Source organism: Lutjanus erythropterus, chromosome 19, assembly GCF_056507025.1.
Source record: "Lutjanus erythropterus isolate fLutEry1 chromosome 19, fLutEry1.hap2, whole genome shotgun sequence".
In the NCBI taxonomy this organism is placed as follows: Eukaryota; Metazoa; Chordata; class Actinopteri; order Lutjaniformes; family Lutjanidae; genus Lutjanus; species Lutjanus erythropterus.
This window is the reverse complement of record NC_139335.1, coordinates 15,739,254-15,766,130: the sequence shown is the minus strand read 5'-3', so window position 1 is coordinate 15,766,130 and position 26,877 is coordinate 15,739,254. Positions and strand designations below refer to the sequence as shown.

The 26,877-nt window shown below is 43.9% G+C and overlaps 1 protein-coding gene across 4 annotated transcripts; it reads right to left on the bottom strand.

Annotated features, from left to right (window-relative positions):
* Window positions 1–561: 561 nt before the first annotated feature.
* On the bottom strand, window positions 562–26,877 carry pdgfab (platelet-derived growth factor alpha polypeptide b). 4 transcript variants are annotated; one of them, XR_014772405.1, is made up of 7 exons: window positions 26,236–26,875; window positions 24,876–24,972; window positions 17,165–17,299; window positions 15,751–15,938; window positions 3,441–3,567; window positions 2,720–2,844; window positions 562–1,604 (listed from the first exon to the last, which is right to left on the bottom strand). XR_014772405.1 is itself a non-coding variant. In XM_084743734.1 (6 exons), exons 1-6 carry the CDS (start codon window positions 26,296–26,298, stop codon window positions 1,591–1,593), a joined length of 627 nt encoding a protein of 208 aa, XP_084599860.1. In that variant the 5' UTR covers window positions 26,299–26,867; the 3' UTR covers window positions 562–1,590. The 4 variants fall into 4 exon arrangements, 1 of the variants encoding a protein (XP_084599860.1); XR_014772404.1 differs by having other exon boundaries at window positions 15,751–15,941; window positions 26,236–26,871; XR_014772406.1 differs by lacking the exon at window positions 17,165–17,299 and having other exon boundaries at window positions 15,751–15,941; window positions 26,236–26,877.

The following is a 26,877-nucleotide window of genomic DNA, read 5'->3' as shown; positions in this document are numbered from 1 at the left end:
CCCAAAGGTATGTGGCTGCGTAAGGTGTGAGCGCCTTCACAGGGTGGAGTGATCGGAGATTTGTTCTCCTGTCATCAGAGGAGTAAAGCCTGGCTAAACAAGGAGCCCATTCATGCATTTGTTGATTTGCTTTGCTCATTCATTCACCCTTTAAATTGGACTTTGCTCTCTGCAGGCACAACGTGTTCTTGTGAAGCAGAGTGGGCGCCCATCCTCCTTATCAATGTTAGTACGATATGGGTGAAAAAATAGCCTCATATAGGAGAGAAATCATACTGTGAGCGCACACACACACTGTATACCTCGTCTAATACGGGAAACATGAAGGACTGGGCAGTGATCATCATGGCTGAAGTATAAGATGCAGTATGGACACTTTCTATGAAGTTGCCATGTTTGAGCCACTTTATCACCCTCTTCACAGCTCTGACGCACTCATGCAAGCACTGGTAGCCTTTTCTCTCTCATGTATGCCACCTCCCTGCCCACATTTTTTGCTTTTCCAATGGATTAAATACAGACATTCAACCACAACAAAAGAAAAAAAAACATAATTCCTGCTTGGATATAAGTAAGCTTAATATATTTCATAACAAAAATAAAGCATCTTCCTGTACTGACTCTCACATCTCGTCCTTGCACACATATATCCAAACCATATACAAGACTTGACATCATTCAGATATACTGTAATATAATAAGAAACATGGATGACAAGAATAACATTGACTAAAAAAAATGACATTGAGATTGTGATGCTGATGGTTACAAACTGAACCACACAGAACTTTTGCATTTCTCCAAAATCATTACAACATCTTTTTTTGTTCTTCCTTTCTTTTGTACTGGAAGAGACAGAAAGCAAACGTCCACACGTATAAATAGTTTGTAAGTAGCGGCGCATCTTCCTTCTCAAAATGAACTGTACATAGCAAGTGGGCAAAGTCACAGACCAGCAGAGGCCTCGCGGAACATTTCCTCTTTACTCAGAGCAAACATCCAAAAACTCCACAGAGTCTTTTGAAAAAAAAAAAAAAAAACTCAATTTGTCCATTCTTTCCATTGCTTTTCCTATATCTCTCTTTCTTTCTTCCTGTGTATGCAAGAGTCATTCAAATAGGGCAGGGCACTTTTATGTTGCCCAGCTGGAGGTCATCCACCATTGTTTTGGAGTCTGAACACCAGATTCCCATGATCCAACTGTTTCAAAGCCATTTCTGTTGTGCGTCTTGTTCAAACAAAAGTCTGTCAAAATGTTCGACACAAATCCCTTTTCGTCGTCTCCCTCCAGACTCTTTCTGCAGCTCTATGGCATCTTTCTCCTTTCTTCTTAATCTGTGGCAGGGTTCAGTTGTGTGGGCAGGTGGTGTACCACAGAGGAAGTCATCATTGCTGGTTACTGTTTTTAAGAAAAAGCACCTTTGGCATCTTGTTTATTTTTCTCTTTTTTCAGTCTCTCGTCTTTACAGAAAAGTTTTTTTTTAAAACGAAGGTCACATGGCAGTGGGGAAGAGGACAAAGCAGGTCTCCTGTTGGTGGCATCCTCTATTTGGGTCCCTCCCACGCTGAAGTCCCTTGTTCTGATTGGTCTCACCTTACATCCACTGTAGGAGAAAGAAAGAGACGAAGCTGAGATTAGTATCATACTTTTACATACACGAAATATGGGTTTCACAATAAAAAAAAAATTCAATTAGATATTTGCATTTTATTCCCAATTGCATCGATTGGTTCATGCATTTCAAACAAGCTAACACAACACACACAAGGCCCACGATGTTCTGAATCATATTTTTCCAGGCATCATTATGTCCAGTCAAAAATGTGTGTGCCCAAAGTAAAAGACAGAGAGGTGGACAAAAACTTTTGCGGTACAATTTCTGGTCACACTTTATTTTACAGTACACTAATAAGATATAACAAGCTGTACTTTACATTATATTACAACAGAAGTGTAGTGTAAACTAATACAAATTCACATATATGCTATTTTTTCCATTTGTGCTCAGATCTTTCAAGTATGGGCAAAATTAAACAGGTAGAGGAATATTTTGTCTCTGGGTGACTGCACAGACTTACTGCAATACTGTAGACTGACAATGTGATTTGATCAAAGTAACGTAAAGTAAAGTGAAATACAGTTCTGTTGTAGATAGTCCCTAATTACCCTCTAAGAAAGTCTAATAAGGGTCTAACAGTGGGAATTAATACATTTTAGTTTACAGTAAAAGGTCAAATGCTGTCTAATGGAGAATGTATTATCTCCAGTTTTTTTCTAATGTGACATAAAGTATGACCTGTTAAATCTTATTGGCGTACTGTAAAATAAAGCATGACACAGTATAAATACTGTGATAACAAGATGATAATGTGAGGCAGAACAAAGGCAAAAAAAAAGGAAAGATGGGTGTCTTTTAAGCAGTGAAACAAACAGTGACACAGTTGGTGTTGTCTTACTGCATAACACAACAAAAACAGTGCACACAACCACACGCAAGTACGACAATGTGACACAAAGCAGATGTGTGTAGTGTGCATGCTCAGCAGGCCACAAAATCAGCATGCAGCGTTGGGCCACAAGCATGTTACTCCTTGGCCCTCCCTCCTCTCACACTGATTGGCCATGATTGGTGAAGGTGATTGGCAGGCTGTATTTGTGCCCTGATTGGACCAGTGCAGTGCCCAAAGGTGAGCAGACGCCGTGGTGCTAAAGTCCTACCTGTTACCTTCACAGCTCTCCAGCGGACTTTGGGTAATGAGTGCAACTTTATTATGTTGCCAATAAATCCTTGCTGGGCCTTAGCTTTTTAGGTTTCCTTTTTTTACCTTTAGCCCTACGGTGGCCTGAAAACACAAAGTCGGGATAGGAAGGAGGGTTAAAAGCAAGAAGCAGGGTTTATTACACAGAAAGGGGCACAACAGCCCTGGGACAGAAGCAGAGAGTGCAAAGATATGACACTATAAATACTTCAGATGCCTTATCAGCACACATCACAGCGCTTATCTGCTCCGAGGGAGAGAAAGGCTTTAGATCAAGGCACTGGCGGATTTACCTGCCGTCATGCCAAGCAGCCTTTGGACACCCTCCCTTAACACACAGACTAGCGTACACTTTCACACACACACACAGACACACACACACACACACACACACACACACACACACACACACACACACACACACACATCATCGCCTAACAAGGCACAAACATACAAGCTTTACAGTTTTGCAATACCGGCCAATGCACAGGTGTGTCTGTCTGTTTAGGAGCATTGATAGAAAAAGGTCATCCAGTGCAAAGCCAAAGAGGGAATATTAGAGGGACAGGGGACAGCAGGAGGGCATGATGATGCATGATGTTGTTGGAATGAGAACGGGATGCAGAAATAAAACTGCAAAAAAAGGAATGATTTATAATAACTTTGAGGTTCAGATTTACCTGTTTCTGCATCTGAGTGCTCCACCACATGATGTTGTGACGTGCACACACACTCCAGGTGGTCTTCTAACCGTACAAAGACCTCTTTCAGCTTGGGTCTCCTCCTGACGTACTCCACCTTTGCTACCTGAAGAGAGGAAGACAGAAAAGGTTAGCTACAGAGCCAGCTCCCACGGCATCATTACTCTTCGCCTTGCAAGTGTCGTTGATGAATGCACGCACTCTTTACCCATCCGCTAACGTCAAGAGGCGTAGCGCCGTGACTGATGACTCTTTCATAAACCAATTCATAAAAAACACCAGCCATTACTTTGCCTCGCTGTTTGAAGTGTGACGGCAGCATTCCTCAGAGGCTGGTGCACCGAGTTCTGCTCATGGTGTGCTCTGTGGGCTGTTGATCAGGTGTGTAAATACTGAATGGAGTGTATGACCCTGTCAAAGCAAGCTCAAACAATGGAAGAGGAGAGATAGCGGGTAGGGGCGAGCGGTACACGCCCTAAGGCCCAGGGAAGGTTTACCCTGGCAGGAGAAGAGAGACTGGGAGACCCCCTCCCTGCTCCAGGCCTGGAGCATCTACATCCAGACAGACACACACCTAAACTCCTTCGCCTTGTTCCAACTTGCTGGCTGGTTTAAAACCATATTAATACTTCTTCATGGCTTAGGAAAAGTGTTGCTTAACATGTGCATGCAAGACCTACAGTTTACATGGTCTAATCTAAGCAGTAGAACCCAAGAAAACAGCCCAAATGAAAAGCAGAATTACTGCCTCACAGTCATATAATCATATCATATATCATCACTGTTGGGTGGAAACCTTGTATGTGCAAAATTGCTACTTTTCAGGAAACTAAAAAAACTAAAAAAGTTTGTAGCACTTTTAAATACGTTTCAATACTTTTTCATCCTTGAGGATAAGTGGATATTTGCGCCAAATGTGAAGAATTTCCATCAAGGGATTGTTGAAATATGTTCACAAGAATGGGATAGACGGACAGACAACCTGAAAACAAAGCAATACAGGAATTTGTGCCCTCCAGTCCGGCTAACACCCTCTCAGTTTAACACAACAGGCATGACCTCCACTTCCCACCCAACAGCCAGTAATGAAAAGGACCAATCCTCGGCAGGTTATGAATAGGCTATGTTGATTAAAGCTTAGATGAAAGCTGAAAAGAGAAGGTTGCATGGAGGTTATGATGATCTTGTTGTGTAACTCAGGGGAGGTGGCTACATGCTTTTCCTTTCTCTGATCTGAGTGCCAAGGGCAGGTAACCTCCTCATCCACCACTGAGGGGCCCAGGGGCCACATGGAAATAATATCTCCCTGCTTCACCCATCTTCCTGGTCACTGCACGAGAGAGGATATTGGCCGACAATCTCCCAGCGCTCTCTGGTGTTATGAACAACGCGGTTTTGCAGTCAGCATGAGGCACACACGCACAGACAGAGGGCCAAAACTGATGAGAGGCTTTCTTCCTCTATCCTGTGATGGCATAGTGCCAAGGCTGGTTCTCAGTGGCGAATTAGTCATGCAGACAAATGAACATACCAATCCCTGTCTGATAAAACAAAGTATAATGTTGACATTCACACAGCTTGGGCTGCCTCATGTCAGTGCTACGACAATGGCTGGAGGGTCATCTGGTGGGGCCAAAACTGAAGTCAGGGACCAGCGCTTTCACCGGCCGCTCCTTTGCAACAGTTTCTTTCCATGCAGAGAAGAGAAAGAAGAGAGGGAGTGAAAAGAGGGTAAGCAAGCAGAGGAGGTATGCAGTGAGCAAACAGAGGACAATAGTGTCTGGGTTAGCGCTGGTGTATTTGGTGTTATCGGCCCTGACAGAGAGACAGAGAGTGGGTGAAAGGGCCAGAGCAGCAGGAAGGTGGACCATCACTCTCATTAGGGAACACGAGGGTGTGTGTGTGTGTGTGTGTGTGTGCAAACAGAGGGGGTTATTTAAGGAGGGGGGAGGAGGGACTGACTATGATCATGACTAGCAAAAGATGGTATTCATGTGTTACCTATTAACATTCAGTTTCTGGGTTACCTACTGAGAGATTCTTTACACTAACACTGACAGGACAGAAGTTATCAGTTATCAGTTTTTAGAGCTCAACAGTGAGGGTCCAGCTTCCATATTCTGAATATAAGATTTAAATTTTTAGTCACAATGTGGTAACCATCCAGTAGACTGACCGCAAACATTGAGATTGTGAAACGATGGTATATGTTCCTGTAGAAGCTACAAGTCTGTATGATACTGACCTTGTTTTAAGACAAACATTAGCTAACATGAGTCGACTGATTGTACACACGACAGATATCATAATACATTACAACACTGTTATCACTCTTCAAATAATTATGTGCAGTTTTGTACCTTTGCCTTTGTATGTTTTCTAAGCTTCTTTTGCTCTGAAGCAAATGTTTTATAGTCACGATTCATGTCGAAGTTGGTTGGCTTGGTTCCCGGCTTAAAACTCTTTATAGGATTTTCTGATACGTCAGTGGAATGACTGAATGAAAAATTCACTTCAGGAACCAGAGCTGTTTAAAAAGTGGGCAGTCAGTGTTGAGCTCTATTGCTACGTAACAGAAGTGCAGACAGCAGAGGCGGGACCAAGTCATTGTTTTCCAAGTCACAAGTAAGTCTGGAGTCTTTGCACTCAAGTCTCAAGACAGTCAAGTCCTAAACTTTGATTTAAAAATCTTAAGCAAGTCTTCAGCAAATGTAACACTGCAATTTGACTGTTTGTCGGATTGGTTCCAACAAAGTCAATCTGGGGAATTGAGTGTCAGCTTGCTGGGAGTGAATAGTGTTAACGATAGGTGATTTAGGAAATGAATTGATTCATGGAATATTTTTTAAAACAGACTTTTAAATCTTTGGGTTTTGGAGAGTATTTCCATGCCCACTTGTGGTCACAAGTCATTGGTCCAAATAGAGTTGCAAGTCTTTCTTCCTTTTGTCATGTCCAGCCTAAAATCGTGACTCACTTCACTCAAGTTATGACGCCTCTGGCAGACAGTATCACAGACTGACATACAGTTCCCAGAAATCCACTGCCAATATTTGATCGAAGTATCATACTGAAAACAGGGTGGGTAGAAAGAAAGATGCAGCAGCTGTATCTGTGTAGCTGTACCTGCAGCAGCTGCTGCTACTGGTTATTGGAATCTCAAAACTGAGGGCGGTTCAGAAGTAGCCATGTCGGCCACTTACTGCTGAGGCTGATCCGTATGACTAACACACACGCATACACACACACACACACACACACACACACACACACACACACACACACACACACACACACACACACACACATACACAAACAAACCCAAACTCCTCTGGCCAAACAAACAGCCATTGACAGAGGTATAAAGCGATGGGCCCCCTTGATGAGAGGCCCAGTGGTAGGCTTGTCTCCTTGCCCCTCACACAGTAGGATTAAAAACACTTCCTGCAGGAGTTACACACACACACACACACACTTACTTTCATATGCTGTGTGAATGTTTATAACTGTGCTATAACACTTCTCAATCAGCCTCTGCTCTGCCCACATTGTTAACACTCTCTTTCTGTATTGTTTCCGGTTTTACCAGAAATCAGCTTGACGTCCACATTTAATTCCCCCATCCTACATTTTTAGCCACTTCTTCACTTCTGTACAAAGAACACCGACTTCCGATCCGGCACAGAGTCAATGACTTCCCACATAAAACAGACATCAGAAAGAGACCCCCGTGCTACGACGAGGGGCCCCCACACTCTCTTTGTATAAATCAAACTGCTCCAAACTCCCTAGAAAGCCGGGGCCCTGAGAAAGAGTCCCCCGAGTGGCTGTGGAATGATATCCGATCCAGAGGGTTGGGGTGAGGCAGGGGGCTCTGGGAAGGGCACCCCCTTGGTTTGTCCTCGGCGTCTCTGCGGCCCTCTGTGTGAAGCCGATTGTCCCGGTCGGGCTAATTGGGAATTCCCTGAGCACAAAGCACTGATGAGAGCATGATGGAGGGGAAAGTTTTACTCCAGCCTTCCAAGGAAAACACAACAGGGTTGTGGATGTGCACCACAGGCCGTCGTGAACTGGAACAGTGACAGAACTGAGCAAAAATAAACAAGAATGTGTGTGTGTGTTTGGAGAACGGTGGGATGGAAAGAGTCAGGCGTGGCAATTCATTTATCAGGATGGAAATTAGGCAAGGGAGACTCAGAGCTTGTGCCCATAGGCTTGCCACGATAGTAGAGGTTACTGGTGTTGCATGGCGTTTGGACATAGGCTAAATGCATTGCACTTCTTGTTCTGGCTGCACTTTGGATATTATTAATTTAATTTCTGATGCTATAATAGCCATTTTATCTGAAATATTATTACCAGGGCACTGCTGGGCGCTGTCCAGTGCTGAAGTATTTCACCTTTGCATGTGAAGGAAGTATTTGTGGTGAACTGCATTAGGCTTGTTGCTATTTCGTTGAATATTCTTTGTCCAAATTCAATGAAAAACTACATTTATATTGAATGTGCTGTGTCCAATATTTGCTTTTACTGAAAAAACTTCCCATTAAAGTAACTTTGAAGTCATGGAAATCGAGTATGTCCTTAGCATCCCACATATTGGTGGGAGAGAAAAGATCCTGTAGCTTGCTCTGTTACAAATGATCAATAATTATATTGCCCAGCCTTAGTTGAGATGCTACACCTGTGAGCAATTGGAGAAGAGATGGACAAAGTTCAGCCGCGGAGGAACATAAACAGCTATTCTGTATCTCCATCTGTCTGTCTCATTGATGAGAAAGAAAGGGAAAAAATGACACCCAGAAGAAAGGCAAGATAATCTGTGATGATCTGAGGGAGACGGCAAACCGCAGAAGACGCAGACTGAACATCAGACGAAGACAACCTGCTGCTGCCCTCTGCTTCAACCCCACGCGACACACACATTGTCAGGGCGTTGGGTGGAGGGGGTTATCGCAGGCCATGTGTGGAGAAGAGAGGAAGCAAGGAGAGCATTTATCACGTTGCTCACAAACCATGGCCCACTACTCTTTCTAACACACACCCATTAATGTATCTCCAGATGTGAACATCTATCTGGCCCTCACCACATCGTGCGTTTCCCTTTCCCTACCCAACTACCATGCAATATCAGATATCAAAGATGTGATCTTTCCATTTATTTCTCCTCTCCTTCCCATGTCAGAACACAGAACTGCAGATGAGAAAGACATTACCAAGCACTTAAAAGAGGGGAAAGTAAATAAGAGTTTAATGAGAGAGCGCAAAAAAGATAGAGTAAATGGCAGAGACTGACAGAGGGGTAAAATTAGAGAGTGGGAGAGGAGACAGAGAGAGTGAGGAGGGAGTGAACAACTATTTCACATAACAGACAATCAGACTCCAAGACTGAGGAAGAAGAGAGACGGAGGGGGAGGATGAAGTCAGAGGGGAAGAGCGAAAGGGAGGACAGGAGAGGAGGAGTGAAGGAAAATACAGAAATGAAGTAAAATATGATTAAAATACGGCTGCTACTTTTCCTGCTCGCACTGATGCATTCCAGCCGGTGTGGCAGTAGCCAAACTCTCCGGCTTCTGGCTTGGTCAGGACGCTCCCATGGTCTCTGACCTGCCCCGCAGCCCCCATCGTGCACGCCACACACACATTTGTACATACACACACAAACTCCCTCGCCCTTCCTCATCTAGTCGAAGAGCTGAGTGAATCAAAGGGAAAATAATTCACAGCTGCACAGGACTTCAAACAGGGAGGCCCCTCATTCCCATCCCATTCCCCCCCCTCACGTAATCCACAGGACCCCTCAGACGATCATAAATCATGCTCACTGTATCACCGTCACACTGTCTTTTATTTATGAAACACCCCGTAAGTCAAGGTCCCACACAACCGCAGGGCTACAGCTACTGCTTCCCCCAACACCCGGATCTGACCCACTGTCGCTGAGGTAACTGTCAGTGGGTGTGTGTGTGTGTGTGAGATGGGGTCGGGGCCAGGGCCAGTGCAGGGAGATGTGTGGACCCCCACACTCAGCACTGTGGCTATATCCGCCTGGCCTCTGTCAGCCTCCGCTTTGATCCAGCAGCCATCAACACTTCATTACTCTGCGGCCCGTCTTCCTCCTGCTGCCGCTTCACACAAATGGCCTTGTCACTGCACTGTGGTCGGGGAGTTTACGCAGCATTGGACTGAGCGCTCTCTCTCTCTCTCACACACACACACACACAAACAATCCCATTCTTGGGTTTACACAGATGTGCGCTGACGACCCTCCTCGACCTCGAGTAAATTCTTGTACATATGCTTCAAGGACCATCAAAAGTTTCCAGCTACTAAACCAAACCAAATGAGAGAAACTGAACTTTTTTTGTTGGCAGATTTCACCATACTGATTTGATTAAGGCATCTCGTGACAGCAAAGCGTTAGTTCTCATGTTTTGCTTCTATTTTTGTTTAATTGTGTTAATTTTGAAAATTAGAAAATGTGAATACCATTTACAGCACATGTACTATAATTTAGCCATTTCTTGACTTACTTTGTCAGACTCAAGGGTATAATTAGCAGCTCATTTTTGCTTTATCCCTTTTTTTCTTTTCACTTTTTCTAATGTGAAGCACTGTCTGAGCTGTCCTTAAAGGTAGGCTCATTCCCATGACATCATATACAGATGTTTTGTGTTGATAAAGCATCACAATCACAGCAAAATAAAATAAATAGATACAGGCAGAGGGTAGCACCTCTGTAGATACAGACACCACCACACACTTCTAGTGGATCATAAGAGAAGATTAAAAAGTTAAATGAGTCTATACTTATTTTTTAGAAAAATACTGCAGTATATGGAGGGCCACAGGGCCATAAGCAAAATTTCTGAAATCTCCCCCGGGGCAGCAGTTTGAGATCCCTGCCCTCCCTGCATTCGGTAGTTTTGGTGTGAGTTGCTGAATTTCTGAGATACCGATTGTAGAGATGTCTGCTTTCTCTCCAACATAAAGACATATTGCTGTTGTGTTTTTCAAATGTGTTTTTTGGCACTTTAAGAGCCACATGCTGAGCACAATTTAGTTCCATGATATTAGAGAGAAGGCAAACATCTCTACGGCTGATATTGCTGAAACTTGGCAAGTCACACCAAAACTATCTGGAGGGGCAAACAGCACTACAAGTGAGAGTAAAAACATGTGTTTTTCATTTTGGGGTGACCTATCCCTTTAATGCAAGAGGAGGATCTTTTTGACTGTCAACTGTATATTTACACAGCAGAAAACGCAAGAATATGTTTCCTGGATCTTCACACATGTAATTACAAATATCATGTGTAGTCATTTTTGTATCCACTTTTGTGTGTTTGTAAAAGAAGGCAAATATAATGGACTTAGATGCCTGCAGAAGCCTGAAGAGTTAATAAGTGAGAGGATGAGTGACAGCTCCATTATTTGCCTATGTCGTGGGCTGTTTAATCAGCCCCATAGGAAGAACAAACAGAGAGGCATTTAGATTCACACACATTCATACGCAGAGAGACTAAAAGAATGTAAAAGAGCACATGCACATCCAGATCACTGTCTAACTCTCGTCCAACCCACGCATACCCCGCACACTGTAGTCTCTTCAGTCCTGCCTGTCCAAAATCACTAGTTGTTTTATGAGCGAGTTTGTCTAGAAAGCCTTGGAGCCAAAAGCACTGAGAAAACCATCAGGAAAGCTGAACACAGCTGCAGCCGTCAGCAGCAATTATTACAGGAGAGGTGAAGAGAATGAGGTGAAAATAGACAGTATGAAAGAGGGGCGACGAAAGAACCAATAAAGACAAAGGAAGTTTGAGAAAATTTGTCTTGTGCCATCAAAATGCCAATGATATCCTCATTTTGACATTTATTTTCATGTCATATCGTGATTGTAACAAATCTAAGAACGCTGTGACACAGAAACACAGACAAAATGTTCCGCCAGCCTTTTGCGATAAAACACCAAAAGGAAAACCAAAATGGGATGAAAATGTGGAGGAATCACTTCAATGGAAAAGAAGGGGAACAGCCAAGATGTTGGGATAGAGGGGAGTGAATATGGTGTCATTGAAAGTGCAAAAGGAGGTGGCTTAGGGGTGAGGGAGGAGTTACAGGAATCCTGGGATGATAGTCTGAATACATAAAAACTCATTAAGAGTGCTGTTTGCCTCTCTCCTCTTTCGGTTCTCCTGTTATGGTCCCCAGCAGTATGAACTATATTTTTCTGTGTGTTTTTGCATTAATTATTTTTGGTGGAGAGTGAAAGCTCTTTCTCTGTGTCAGGATTTGCGCCACTTGACAGGTGCCTTCTTCAGTGCAGAGTGAAGTCGGTCTAGTTAGCTTCCGGGTTTTCAAAGGGATGCTGAGAGTTGCTGGTTGACGGCAGTGCTACAGTTCTCCTTGTCCTCCTAGTTTTGCATAACTGTATTGAGATTCTTGCCAGTTTTCTCCTGTTTTTTGTTTTAGCTTAGGAACTTAGGTTTGGTGAATGTCTTTTGTCTCTTATTCTTTTGTTTGGTTATGGCTTAGTTAGCATTTAAGAAAAAGAAAGATCTGCTTCTTCTCTTCCTTCAGGCTAATCCCATTTAAAGTTACCTTTTTTTACTACCTGCTACTGAATAGGACAGGCTTGTACAGTACAGGGCCTGCACAGACCTGTTCTCTTTTTTTGGGTCAATAGCATGAAAAAGGAAAGAGGGAGAGAAACAGAACAGAGGGAATACATAAATAAAGGTGCACTGGGACAAATGCGTAGTGGCATGAGATGGAAAGAAACACAGCCAATGTGTTCTTTTCCCATCCTTGGCCAGTAGAAGGAAAACAAGTCAGGCCCAGGGTAGACGGGCAACATTTTTAGCTTTCTAATAAACGGAGGGAGAAGCACAAACTGAACCCCTATTCAGACTAACTGCTGAGAGGACAGACAGAAAAAAAAACTTGGCATGAGACAATGTTTCTCACACACAATGTGGTGAATGTCTCCTGACCGGAGAGAGCCCTGACAGATGACCTTTCCAGGGACGCAACGCCTCTTAGCCCCCCCTTTGCCCGCGGCTGCAACCACATGGAAAAACGGCCCCCAATGAAACCCTGCCCACCATGCCTGAAGGTCCCCTTTCAGTCTGTGTTCATTTTGTCCACAGTGTCATGAGGGGGACACAGACAAAGTCACACCGATCACGACATTCCAGGAATAGCTTAATCAAGCCGTATGATGGCCTCTCCACCGTCGTCAATGTCTCTCCATCCATCCTCATCACTGTGATCGCAGACAGGGCTCCTATTGAGGATGATAGCCACCGACTGTCTGGCTGTCGGAGAGACAGACAAGCTTGCATGCAGACAGACAGACGGACACACAAAGTTGCGCTGTATATCAGAGCTTGACTCTCCTACCGCACTATGAGTCAGCATTTCTGACCATAAACCCAGTGCTCTGGATGCAGTGCTCTGTGCCCTACAATGGCCGTCTCAGTGCGACTGTCCCTATTCTATGACTAAAAGAGGAGGTCGGAGAGGATATCCTCCTGTCCATACTGAAAATTCCCTGACCTGTGCCAGTGTGGAGGCAGCAGCAGGCATGGCTTTTCTTTTGGGCTTTTGCTTTATTACTGTGCGGGTCTGTTGAGGCAGCATCTTTAAAAGCCTGCATGAGAAGCACGAGAGAAAGCAAAGTCCCAGCGCCCATGGACAGGCAAGCTCACAATGTTTAAATGTGCATCAGCCTTATCCATGAGAAACCTGGTTATTCATATCCCTGTATACATGATTCTAGCAGTATCCAGTTTTCTGATCATCAGTGTGCAGATGTATCTTGATCTCTCACCCTCTCAACCACTCTGCTCTGTACCAGCCAAGAATCTTCAGAAACGAGCATAAGGTTTTTACATACCATAGTATCCTGGTTTCTACTCGAGTAGAAACCAGGATACTTTCCTCAAAACCATGATATGACTTTATGTGACCAGAATATAATGTTTACATGTGTACATACAGGACTGGTTGTTAAATTACTGACTTTCTGTCCCAGATAGATGTTCAAGGCATAAGGGTGACCATGCTTTGTTTGTAACCAGGCCCAAAGTCAGGCCCTCAAGTTCAGATCAGCTACCGCTAATTGAATCCGTCCAATCCAGGCTAAAAAACACTTCTAATGTGTTCTATGTAAGTCAATATGTGACTTTGTTATTATGTCTTTTTTTTACTGTGTAAAGCACTTTGGTCAACCGCGGGTTGTTTTAAAACTGCACTATACAATAAATTGACTAGACTTCATTAAAGAGAAGAGACAACAGAGTGCAGAGATAGACTCGCAGAGGAACACAAACACAGTCAGCGTGTTCCAGGCTATCCTGTTTATCCCCTGCTTGTCTCTTACTCTTACAGAACAGAGCACATAACTCCCATACCTCCAAACAGAACCATGCACCGGCTAACAGTCTGTAGTGTAAATACAGCAGAAATACGACTCAGCTCCAGCCACGGTGTCTCCTCTGATCCTGAACAGAAGGACATGTTTTCGAGCCATCGATGCCAACAAGCCTTTGAGAACAGTGCAACCCCCATTTAATCCCCCTCTCTTTGTCTTTGTCACCTCGTCTCCTCCAGGCTCCCTGCTTCCAGAACAGACAAAGGGCCAAACAAACAGAGAGTGGAGAAATGGTTGTGCAGTAGCCAGTGACACTCAGACATTCTCAAGGTACAGGAGACTGTTTCTTTCTCCCTCTGTCTTGTATCTGGCAAGAGCATCCCCCTCTGGACAACCCTTCAACAGATGTCCTGGCTGAAGGTGCCAACATCCCTCCCTCCCTCCGTCCCTGTCCTCTCTCTCCTTCTCTTCCTCCGTCCCTGGCACAGCCACCCTGGCCTCTAGCCAAACATGGGATAGAGTGATGAGGAGAGAGGGTGGTGACCGGCTGTAATGGAAGACGAGAGGGGAGGGGGGGGGGGGCATCGGAGCTAAGGTGGCCACTATCTGGGTACTGGCCAAGGAGGCTCAGAGGAGAGGAGGTGGTTTGAAATGAAGAGGAGCTGCAGAGGTAAGAGGGAGTAAGGTAGGAAGGGAGCATGAAGGAAGTAAGTTTTATCCAACTTCACCTAACATATGATTTACTTACCTGGTGAAAGGAAAGTGTGGAGATTTGTGTGTGGAAGTGGGTGTGTTTGTGCAATAAATGAGGTGATTATGATATATTGTTTGTTTAACCTTCTGATGCAATAATGATATTGCAATTATTTTGAGATGTTGCAGTATGATTCACGATCAGAGGGAATGATGATTTTTGCATCATCTCTGCAGCACTAAATTACTTCATGATAATGCTGTTTAGTCACACAATTTTGTCTGTTGAATATTTGCAGCTTCTGCAATTTGGATATTTGGATTTTGGATATTTTGGATATTGCACTTAATGCCTACCACCAGATTCTCCACGAAACCAGATGAAACAAGCCTGTGTTAACATTTTCTCAGGCAAAGTTACCGTAAGTAGTACATCGGTCAGTTGAAAAGACAAAGGAGGTGATTTGTCTTTAGATTTTACCTTTGGCATTATATTTTGTGGTTATTATGGTGGGAACGCTACTGCTTTTGTCCACAGGGGCCTCCAAAATCAGATATGAAAGTTCCTTGTAGTAACTCCAAGTTTCTAACAGCATTTTAGCGGACCTCCCAGCATGCATTGTTTGAAAGTTCAAATGCTCCTGAGACCCTTATTTTTCATAGTTTGAAGAAAACATATATGATGAAAACTTGCTGCATGCATGGGTGCATGTTTTCACAATAACGAAAACACTACACTCATGTTTTCTCAAGTACAACAGAAATAAAGTTTGTTTGTTTTGAATCATTGCAAAAATTACCTCAGCTTGTCTCACATTGGCAGCCCCCACATTAACTTTTCTAAAGCTACTACAAGGAATGTTCATATTGTGTTGACTTTGGAGGCCCAAAATCTCTTTTGTGGCTAACATACAACTCAGTATAACATTGGCTGGGTAAGCAGGCTTATTTCATCTGATTTCACGAAGAATCTGACCTGGCAGACAATTAGAATAACTATACAGAAATAGTCACTGGTCTCATTTGCTTTTGTAGGTCACATAGAGGCATCAGTATTAAATTAAGACTGTTACATAACCAGTTAAAATGCTTTCTAGCAAGTCAACAAGCTTGCAGACAACCTTTATGGTAAGAGTGTGTGTGTGTGTGTGTGTGTGTGTGTGTGTGTGTGTGTGTGTGTGTGTGTGTGTGTGTGTGTGTGTGTGTGTGTGTTTGTCTTACCTTAACGGTGCGGTGGTGCTTGCGGGAAGGGTGACAACGCATGTTGCTTGTGTTGCAGCAGCCCGTGCAGCGCTTCACCTCCACACAGGGCGGCCATATCAGGAAGTTGGCAGACGTGGGATCCACCTGGCTCCTGGGGATCTCATAGATCACCGTCCGCGTCTTACACACCGCCGGGACCGCCTCCTCTACTGGAAGAAGAAGGACAGTGGAGAGGGAGGAGTCGAGTTAATGGTCTGCATGAGTGTTCAGTGACACATTTTCCGAATGCGAGCGCGTGCTGATGTATTGTTGTAATCCGTCCCTTTTCCCCTCGTGGCTGCTTCACGCATTCCTTCGCCGCTCATTATTTGATGACTCACTTGATGTGGGAGCTGTTCGTCTTACCTCAGATCACACCCAGCCTCCTTTAAGGCTGTTAAGAAGACAAGCTGTCCAAAAAGGTGATCTCATATCAGCTAAAGAGCTTTGGGATCAAGACAGAGAGAAACTGCTCTTTTGTTCAGAGCCCTCAGTGGGGTTAATGCAGCGTGACTAGGCCAGAAAACCTTTATGTCCGCCAGTGGGAAATCTAATAATGGCCTTTGACCCCACCGGCGTAATGAAAAGAGGAAGGCGGTAAGCATTCACTGCAGATTTAATGCTCTGAGAGGCATTCAAACCTAAACATGTGACAGACAGAGAGTGTACAGTAAGATACCATTATGTCATAAAGATGATATGTGCATCATGTACAGAACGTGACGGCTTTTGTGGACAGCTGCCAAAATGGTCTACTATATCATACACTTATGATACAACGCACATACATGAAATACAACCAGCCACTTCATCCTGAGTTGCTTTAAACACTGTGCTGCCGCTGCTTGGAGAGATATAGCCAGTCCTAACACACACACACACATATGTACACTACATGGTATACTCCACGCCTCGATCAGATATCGTACCGCGTGGCGTTTTATGAAGAAATCTGACTGAGAGCCCAGGCGAGCTGCAACTTGAGCCATGAATGCCTGGAATTTCCACGCTCAAGGATATATTTCTCTCCTGACGCGTGTGTCTTAGATCTGCAAGCCTCTGGCCAATTAAAACGCTTCATGTCAGACGGCCTCGTCAACCTCACACACCAGTCTCGTTTCTCATGATTCCTTGATTGCCATAAATACTGGGTAGATGTCTTCATTAGGGTTCCTTCTATACACAAAAGGCAGTATAAAAGCCACTAACTATTAGCTTTGTTTGAAATTAGTGTAAAGTGATCGGTTTCATCTCCTGGCAACTTATATTTAAGATTAGAGGTTGTTTTTAGGGCATCATGACACTGTCGAAAGTAGTGCCAAGTTGTGATGTATATAGTGACAGATGTAATCATGTTGCAACAGTGAAGCATACAGTACTCATTCAGTCTTACCAATGCTCCTCTTGCGTCGACTGTGGAGCTGGGAGCTCTTCAGGTCACTGTAGTAACCAGGATGACGGGAGTAGTTCTTATGGTGGTTGTGGTGCTTGTGGTGCTTGGGCTCCTCGATGACATCATTTCCCGTACCTCGTCAAAACAGAAGCCAGCCACATTAATAATGTCACACAGAGAAAATACAAAAAAAGCTTATTCAACCAATAAACCAGCTATGAGTGTGTTAACCACCGCTGCAGCTTTAACAGTGTTGAGTGACTGGTGGGTGGCTTCACAAGCAGGCTGCATGTGATACGCTATTGATGCTTTATTTTCCCCGTCCACAACAAACTATGCGTTGGTTAGTCGCACGACCATAATGAGATGGTGACTTCCTACTGGGTCTTGGGCTGCACAGTACATTCTTAGAAATAAGAGTTCCAAAGGGTTCCTTCTGAAGGGCTGAGGTTCCACCCAGAACCACTGGCCTCTGAAGAACCCTTTTTTGAAGACAGGGTTCACAAAGAGTTCTTTGTAAGACAAGGGGTTCCATTAAGAACCCTGCTCATCCAATGACCCTTCTTGGAAGAAAGAGTTCTTCAAGGATTGTTGTTGGAAGCATGAGTGTTAAAAGATGTTTTCTCAGTGTAAACAGAATGATGGATGACCACAATATACAGCCTATGGGATCTGTAGAATACAATATGGTTCTTCATAGAACCCTCTCAAGACAAGATGGGTATAGCTGCAAATGAAATAGATTTTTTAGATCAGCCTGTTGGGTTCTACAAGAAGCAACTGAAATGTAAAGGAATCTCCATAGAACACCCTGGGTGGATTCTGGATGAAACCTTTGGTATATAAAAGGTTTCTTGGTAGAACCCCCTGGATGGGTTCTAGATTAAACCTTTGGAATATATAAAGTTCTTGGTAGAAGCCCTTGGTGTGGTTCTAGACTAAACCACTGGAATATAAAAGGGTTATTGGTACAACATCCTGGATAGGTTCCTGTCAGCACCCTTAGAAAGCGGAAAGGTTCTGGATAGAACCACCAGGGACAGTTCTGGGTGAAATCATTTCATCATAGAAGGGTTCTCTGCAGAACCTCTCAGATAAGCCTTTTCCCTTTTCCATCAAACATTCCAGTTCAAGCACCTAATTTTGAACTGTTGATCGCATTTCTACCAAAAATAAATTGGTTCAAAACCTGAGGTTGGTTCCCAGCTGGAACCAAACTGGACGTGTCATATTCTACAGGTTGTTGTGCATTCTGCAGCACCCTCTGATGATGACATCCTTAATTACAACGGTTCCACTCAGAACTGGTCAAAATGCAGGCTGGTTCCAAGGTTGAATGGAACCAATTCAAGAACCAGACCTCATGTTTGTTTCTCAGCAGACCCTCTGCTGTGGAACTTTTAAAAAAGGTTCTACCGGGAGCCAAAAGGGGTTCTCCTATGGTGACAAGCCAAAGAACCCTATATGTTTCAAGTTAGCACTTTTGTTTCTAAGAGTGTACATAACAGATGCTTTGATTCCCTTAAAGGCTTGGGGTTCCCTTCGATGTGCTGGCTGGCAGGTGGGCAGCCAAGGGTGACTTCTGACGATGACACAAATTGAGGTAAACAGTCCAGAGTACACAGGGTACAGGCAGCAGACACAGTTTTACACAGAACTCTGTGTAATTGCGTGCTTTGTGTGTCAGCCTTACTCACTCATTTGGCTGAACTTTCCCAGCAGGAATAAAGTATCTAGACGCAGGTGAGTCAGCATGCTCCTTCAAAAACAAGCAGCTTTCACAAGCACACAGGGCACTAAAGTGGTCATTTGACAGGTGGTACTCAGCCGCCATTATCCCTGCGCCTAATTAGTGGTTTCGTGTGTCTCATTTACTTGAAAATGTTTGCTTTTTCAATCATTCGGTGGCTTGGAAAAGTACAGGTTTTGTTATGCTGCAGTCGTAGCTTCTTAAACTCCGGTCTAATATAGCCAGCTCAGCTTATTCACAGTCATGGTCATCTGATAAAGCTTGCTTGTTTTGGTCCCCACCCAGAATATGAGGCGGATTACAGAAGAGTGCCAGAGCAGCAATAAAATGATAAAGCTTGTTCGCAGGATACTGCCCTTTCCCAAAGAGCAGAGTCTGACGGTGTTTGCTAAGAGGGTGGGTCCACCTGTCTGCAGGTACAGCATACCGACCCACCTGGCTAATACAATCCTACACCTGTGCACTGAACATAAACACACGACTCACAACCACACAAACTCCTCTCATTATCCTCCATAACATGCTAAAACCTAATGTACACCGGTATAACAAAGCTTAGCCACAGGCAAACACATTCCACTCCTCCGACTCCTTTGTGCCCCGACCAGAGTCATCTGAAGGGATTTCCTCCACCTATACATGGTCCTCCTCTGGGATTGGTTGTTTATTTGCTTTTGGATGCCTTAGATGCAGTCAGTCAGACAGCCAGTGACCCAGAACCAAAGGTCCACAGAAGGGAAGTGTTACCTGCTGTTTAAGGAAAAAATTAGCACTTTTCATGTGAATGCCAAGTCAGTGTTGACGGTAAATGTAATCAGTTGAAGCCATAAATTCCTCAGTGTGTGCTAGATCAAGCTGAGTTCTCCTGCTGCAAAATCTGTTCTTCCTGCACCCAGTGAGGTCACATTGATGTCATTGGTGGCAGCAACCTGGGCTTGCGCAATGCATCCTGGTATATGTAGGGACTGTTGGCATGGCTCCGAACTCAGCTTTCTTGGTCAATATAGCTAAGGGCGTAACAGAACACAGAACTCAAGATTCTGATCATATCACAGTTTTGAGTCATATATATCATCCAAGTTACAAAAAAAATCCATACGGACCACAGATGATCCCTTACACCACTACCCACAATGAGGAATTTATTTCCTCAATTTACTATATTTACCATCAACACTGACTGGACATCTGCATAAAAAGTGAAGAATTTTCCCTTTAAAAGACCAGTGTGTAGTATTTACTGGCGCCAAGAGGTGAGCTTGCAGATTGCAAGGACTTCATCTCACTCTCCCTCTCTTATTTTGCAGGAGAACCAATGGTGGCCACGAAATTTGTGCAAAACACTAAATGCCACATCTAGAGACAGTGTTTGGTTTGTCCTCTGAGCTACTTTAAGAAACATGCCGAATCAACATGGCAGCCTATAGAGAAGAGGACCCGTATCCTCTGTAGATATAAACAGCTCATTCTAAGGCAACAAACACACAACACACTTATGAATATTATATTCTATCCCTGCCATATTCTGTAAATAAATCCCAGAGACACACACTCTGCTGTGCATGACATATAGGCGGAAACACATACCTACTCTGTCTGCACTGTCAGGTGGACTCACTGTGACAGCTGACTGATTTTTCTACCGAACAACCTTTTAACACTGCAGGTCACTGACAGAACTCCCACTGTGCCTCCTCTCACTCCACCATCCCTATCCTTCTCCTCACCTCACTCTGTCAGAGGAGGATGGGTGTCACAGCAGAGGCCACCCGGAGACAGTCTGTGTCAAAGCTAACAGGAGAAAGGGAAGGAGGACATAAAGAAGTCCTTTATAACTGCAGTCCTCCTTTCTGCACAATAAAAAGACCTTTGTGTTTTTGTTTTTTTTCCTTTACACTGAAAGGAGACACAAGGAAAATAGGCAATCAGCAGTGACCCAGCAGATAGATGCAGGAAAAAATGAGCTAAGATGAGAGAAATAAAGAGAGGCAGGATAAGAAAGTGTGTTCACGAGGAAGGTGGAGACCACGGAAAACTAGAGTGAGGGGTTTGCTCCTCTGTTGGTTCCAGGTGACTAAGAAGTAACAACATGCCCACAGCATTGTCAAACTGAGACAAGAGAAAAGAGGACAGGAGACAGTCTCCCCATGAATCAGGCTTTCATGACTCGCAAATTACTCCCTCCATTAACTGAGGGCCTCGTCTCCCTCCCTTCACTCCTCCTCCTCTCTTTCTTGCTCCCTCTACTTGTACAAATAGCCAACATGTTGTTGACTTGTTGTAATAAGCAAGTGCCTCCATAATTCTCTCCCTCTGTCTCTCCTCCTTGTCTTTTTATTGTCAACAGTTACATGGCTGAGTTGACAGAGTGTTAGTTCAGGTCAGCTGGTCAAAAGGTCGTCTCTGTAGCTGCGAAGCAGGTAGGAAGCACAATTACTACAACCATAAAGGGTTCTTCAGCAGTTTTATCAGAGGTTCTACTCAGAACCTTTTAATATTCCAAAACCATAGATGAAAGATGTCTTTAAGGATTTCAACCATCCTTGAAGAACTCTCTCATCAAGGATGAAAAGGGTTCTTAATTGAACTCTCAGTCTTACAATGAGCCCTCGACAAAGCCTTTCTTCAAAAAAGGTTTCTTCAGAAGTAAATGGTTGTAGGTAGAACCTCAGAGAAACACCTAGAAACAACCCTTTTGGAACCCTTATGTCTGAGAGTGTATGTTTTTGAGGTACTGCAGGTTCACAGGAAGTGCTGCCAACTGTTCACACTGCCAGTATGTTGGAAACAAAGCAGACTGCAAAACAACTCGTGGCCTTCCTGAGTGAAGTGTAGCAGGAATACAACCTCCAGAATCCTCCTTCTCCCTCCTCCACCTCTGCCCCATGCCAAGAGTCAGGTTCCCTTTTCTGTCAAAGTCCTTCACTGACAGAGATAAGAGCCGGGAGGCCGGGGGGCCGCCTGAGGAGGGAGACGTGGATAGAGACGAGGAAAAGCGAGGAGAGGAGCACCTCAGGGGCCAGACAGCCATCTGCAGACTTCAGCGGGGTCATCACATCTGTCAGTCAGAGCTGAAGACACCATCCTCGCAGGACGTGTGTGCACGGAGACACACGAAAACAAACGCGAGCCGGCACTGAGCAAAGCAGCACTAAATGAAACACACAGCCGCTAGATAAGCCCCGCAGGCCTTCCCAGTGATCCTGACAGATACGTCCTCGCAGGATGAATTATTCAGTCATCTTCCAGTGACAACCAAGTGCTACACAGGGGTAAAATAACACCACAAAAATAATCTCTGTCCAAAAACAAAATAATGAAGGATTTCCTGGGTGTGCCCTTCACCACACATCAGTCCTTATTAGATCTTTCAAGTGATTATGTGTAAAGGTTTAAACAAACACCTCATATCAGGCCTTCCTTTCACCTTCCCCGGTTGACTTGCTCTGCCATGTACAGTTCAACCTATACTGGTAGCTTTACTGTCCTGACCATCCGCAACAAAAGCTCTGAAAATATCCTTCTGGCTGGCGTCAAAGGTCTTTTAATGGGCTGGCCTGGGCCGCCAAGCTGGCCCTCAGACAGATTTATGTTCTCGTAATAATAATCAGCCTACTACTGTTACCCTGCACAACATTCCTCTGTTTGAAGAAAGACATGTTAATTCAATTATAAACACCTCTTCTCATGCTAGAGGTGCTCCAGGGATCTATTCTGGATCCGTGTGTAATGTGGGGTGAACACTGATGTGGAGAACAGGTTGGTTTGATTGCGAATTAATAAATTAAACACGCTAATGATGTGTAGCTATTAGTCCTAATTGATACGTCCATCAGGAAACTAACTGTGTGGTTATACTTGAGACTTGAGTGAAAGACCGGTCCTCATGTTGCTTTGCTGAATATAACTTTTGAGGTTACTAATGAGCTATGACCGATGAGGTAACTTATATCATTTGCGACTGTTAAAGCGAATTTAGTAATTACCTATTTCCATCAACAAAACTTTAGAGGGGAGCCCTGAATTTGATATATGACCACAGCCTGTGTAAATAGAGGCTCATGTGAAGGCAAACAGCTTCTTCCAGAGCACCCCTGTAACTTAATCTAAGACAGTCTGAGACAGGCCACAGGTCCCTCGCCACAGAAGAAGAAGCAGCTCGAAGAACCTGAACCTGAAGAAACCCACCTGACCTGTGAGCTGCTGTCTCTGTTTACAGGACAACATATGTGGCAGTCTGGCTGCTGTAAACCGGTTTATTGCAGCAGCTGAAAGAATTTGCACAAATAAATGTCTGCCAGTGAAAGTCCATCTTTGTCACATGTGTACAGTAGACGCACCTATGATGGTTACAGCGTTATCACGCACACCAGGCTGCACTAATCCTTCGGAAATTTCCTGTACAGTGCTGTGGTCATTGACATGTCTTTTGAGCTTGATTTCAGGAGCCATAACTTTACTGATGTCCTGCTGAATATCATTTTCAGAAAAGTGCCAAAAAGACAGGTTTTCATGTTTATTCACTAAACCCACTGAACCAGCTGGATTGGCAACACCTCTACATTTTATTTAAAGGAGCAATATGTAACAATTGCACATTCAAAAGTGAGTACTGTAGTCCAGATTACTGAGTTGGAGCCAAAGACTGTATATTAAATACATCGAAATCCTATTTCAATAATATTAGATCTATGGTTGAAGCAAGCTGTTTCCCACTGCAGATTCAAGGAAACTCAGGCAGGCTGCAGGAACACTGCAGGAGTGCAAGGATGGCAACATTATAATTTGACAATAACAAGCAACAAGTCCTCCACTCTAAGCTGATCAGCTATTTACAACAGTCAATTGTCTGTCAATGTAAAAGATAAGCCTGCTGCTCTGAAAATACACACTCTGGGGGTGGAGTTCAGTCACTGCCTGCCTTCTCCCTGCCAGACTCCATTAAAATATTGCTTACAAACATCTACTCCTTCTTAACGATTCAAAAATGATTTATTATGACTCACAAACAGACACTTACTTATTTGAAAAATATCCAGCACTAATTTCTACTCTAATGTGAAACAGGTAAACAAAAACAGTCATTGTGGTCTGGGATGGAAATTTCAAAGGAGGACAGCACAGCTGTAGTGTCAGAGCAGTGACTATTTCAATTTAGTATGTCTCTGTACTCTCTAATGACATATCATGGTCGTTTTATGATTTATTACTTTAAATATTCTACAGATTTTTTCTTTAATCAAATATCACTCAAACATCAGCATATTTCAGCTGTTAGGAAAGTGAGTGATGAATAGCATAAGTAGTTTCTGTTATTAATTATGACACAAAATAGATATTTTTTATGGATATGTAATAGTAGGGTAAACACAGGTGGGCCAGTTCCATTTAGTGTAGCAGAGCCTTTCCTGTAAGCACAACATACACGGTACCGGCACCCCAACTCTGTTTGACCTGAATGGAACAGGACCTGAACTAGTTAGTATAATTGGTAATACCTGTGTTTACTATGTCATGTCAAAATACTGTGAAAAAGGTCTTTTCATCTATCCATTTAGCAAAAATACAGAACATATTGCATTCATTACGGGACCACAAGGCCTGAAGGCTTCCCAATCATTATTGTTTCAGTTATGACTTTTAAATTAATTTATATAATTGCAGTATCATATGGTTATTTATTAATCCTTACACCATCACATGGCTCACAGAGGCAAAAATACCAGGTAATATTCAGGAGACAGCCAAGCAGGCTATTTTTAGAGATAATTTCACAATAGAGCATCATTTTACAGCTAATAATGGCTGTTGATGTAACCACAGTGCAGCTGCTTTTTGCATCATCCTTTACTACGTGTTGTTACATCAAAAATAGCAGCAGTCTCTCATGCGAACAACAACTATAGGATCAGGATTAAAAACGTAACTCTGATGGTAAAAGTAGCAAGAGGCAGAATTTACCTACGGAGTCAATGTCCAGTAGCCGCTGGAGGTCGCTGATGCTGTGGATTTCACTGTGGGACAGTCTGTCTATCAGCTCCTGGGGAAACTCCACTTCCTTCAGGGGGCGGGGGAGGGGGGGGCAAAGAAATCAAACAAGACATGAAGGAGATGAGTCGGGTCAGTGGCAAAACGTTTGTGGAAGTGTTTGTCTGTATAAGTAAACGTGCTGGCTTCAAACAACTAACAGGAAGATCAATTTTGCAACTATGTGCCAAAGACAGCTAGACCATAATGCACGCTCCGCTCACACATGCAAAGAAGGTCGTTCCGAACCTCCTTGAGAAATTATGCAATTTAAGAAGACTATTCTTTGCAAAGGAGCTAAGTTGCACGCCTGGGGGATAATACAGCAGACATTTTTGTTAGGATCTGCTGGTTGGTTCGGCACCCAGATAATTCTAGAATAAACACTATTTCAATGTAAAAGAGAGATTTCAAAAATGCCTGTACGAGGCAAGTTGGGCGCTGATTGTGGGAAACCCATCATTAAAAATGAAATTGTGCTCATACAACTATTGAATAGACTATTAATGTTATGCCGAATTAATAAATAAATCATAATGAGTCCCCAAACGACTTTAATTGTTGACTTACAATCTTAGAAATCTACGGATAGACGAAACAACATTAAACCGTCTGTTTTCCTAAGGAATTTGGAACTACGACGCGGGGAGACGTGTGTCCGTGTGAACGGCACCTCGCCACACTCTGCACTTGTTGCGGTCTTGCAAGCAGCACCTCAAGTTGAGCAGCCTTACAGGAACAGTGGCTATTTATATCGCCCGAGCGGTTCCCATGAAAGCGCTTAGCCCAACCAAAACGTTTGCCCAGTTGGCTCAAGCTACAAACTGATTTGGCACAAAAGCCAAAAATAACTGCGATATTCGTCCAAGTGCAGGCGCGATGATGGTGCTCAAAAGCGCGTAGTCACTGGCCCTCATGGTGACTGGACTTTAATACGCTCGAAAAATGAATTCACACTGTTCTTAAAATAGCCTCTTAGATTAAACTATCCTGTTTATTTTTTGTAATAGATCATTTGGATCCGTTAAGGGTTCATTCAAAAGAAAAATACTTTAAATTATGTAGGCTTGCTTATAATCTTATCTTCTGGTCTAATTACAGGCTTTAAATCAAAACTTAGCTCTGTAGTTTTCTGTCTCTGGGCATTAAGTTGTGGTGTATGGTGTACATGTTGGAGAAATGCGCGCTCTGTGGGAACTTTGCACCCTTGCAGGAATAAGACCTGGGAGCAGAGGGACACAGTCTGTCCAGCCCCGCAGCTCTCTGGCTGTGTGCGGAGTCCCGGTAACTTTACCTCAGAGCTGGCCAGCAGCAGGTACGTCGTCCACAGCAGGAAGTAACAAAGTGCGGCTTTCATCTCCCTTTAATTTAGATTTAAGCCCGTACAAGAAAAATGTGTTGTGTTGTAGGAGCCGCAGAATCGCTCCTGGCCCCGCAGGATCCACAACCATCCCCTCGGGGAGAGAAAGCGGTGTGTGAGAGCTGCTCAGCGGGCAGGGCTCTGTCAGACTCCGTGCTGCACTTGCTTGTAATGAGAAGCTGAAGAGGCTGGAAGTTGACTCTTGTTATTCACATTGGACTGCGTCCTCTGCAGCTCGGCATAGCTCCTTAGGCGCAAGTGGGACAATCCCAGGAGACAAGTCTGACGCGCATTGCACTTGTCCTTCACCCTCTAACTAATAGGCTTCAAACTTCAGCCCAGTTTAACTGAAATATCAAACAAGAACCGCAGCTGTTAGAATGACACTGAGCTATTTTTCTATGATAGGATTTAATAGTCCTAAAAGATTATAATCCAAACGAGAAGATCCTCTCAGAAAATCACCACAGGGAGAAAGTTGTCCGTGTCGTGCTATCCAGACAGAGCCTGTCTTGCAGCAGTGTACACAGGTCCTTAGCTGAGGAGGACTCTGAAGTGAATGGAGTCAGAGCGCCT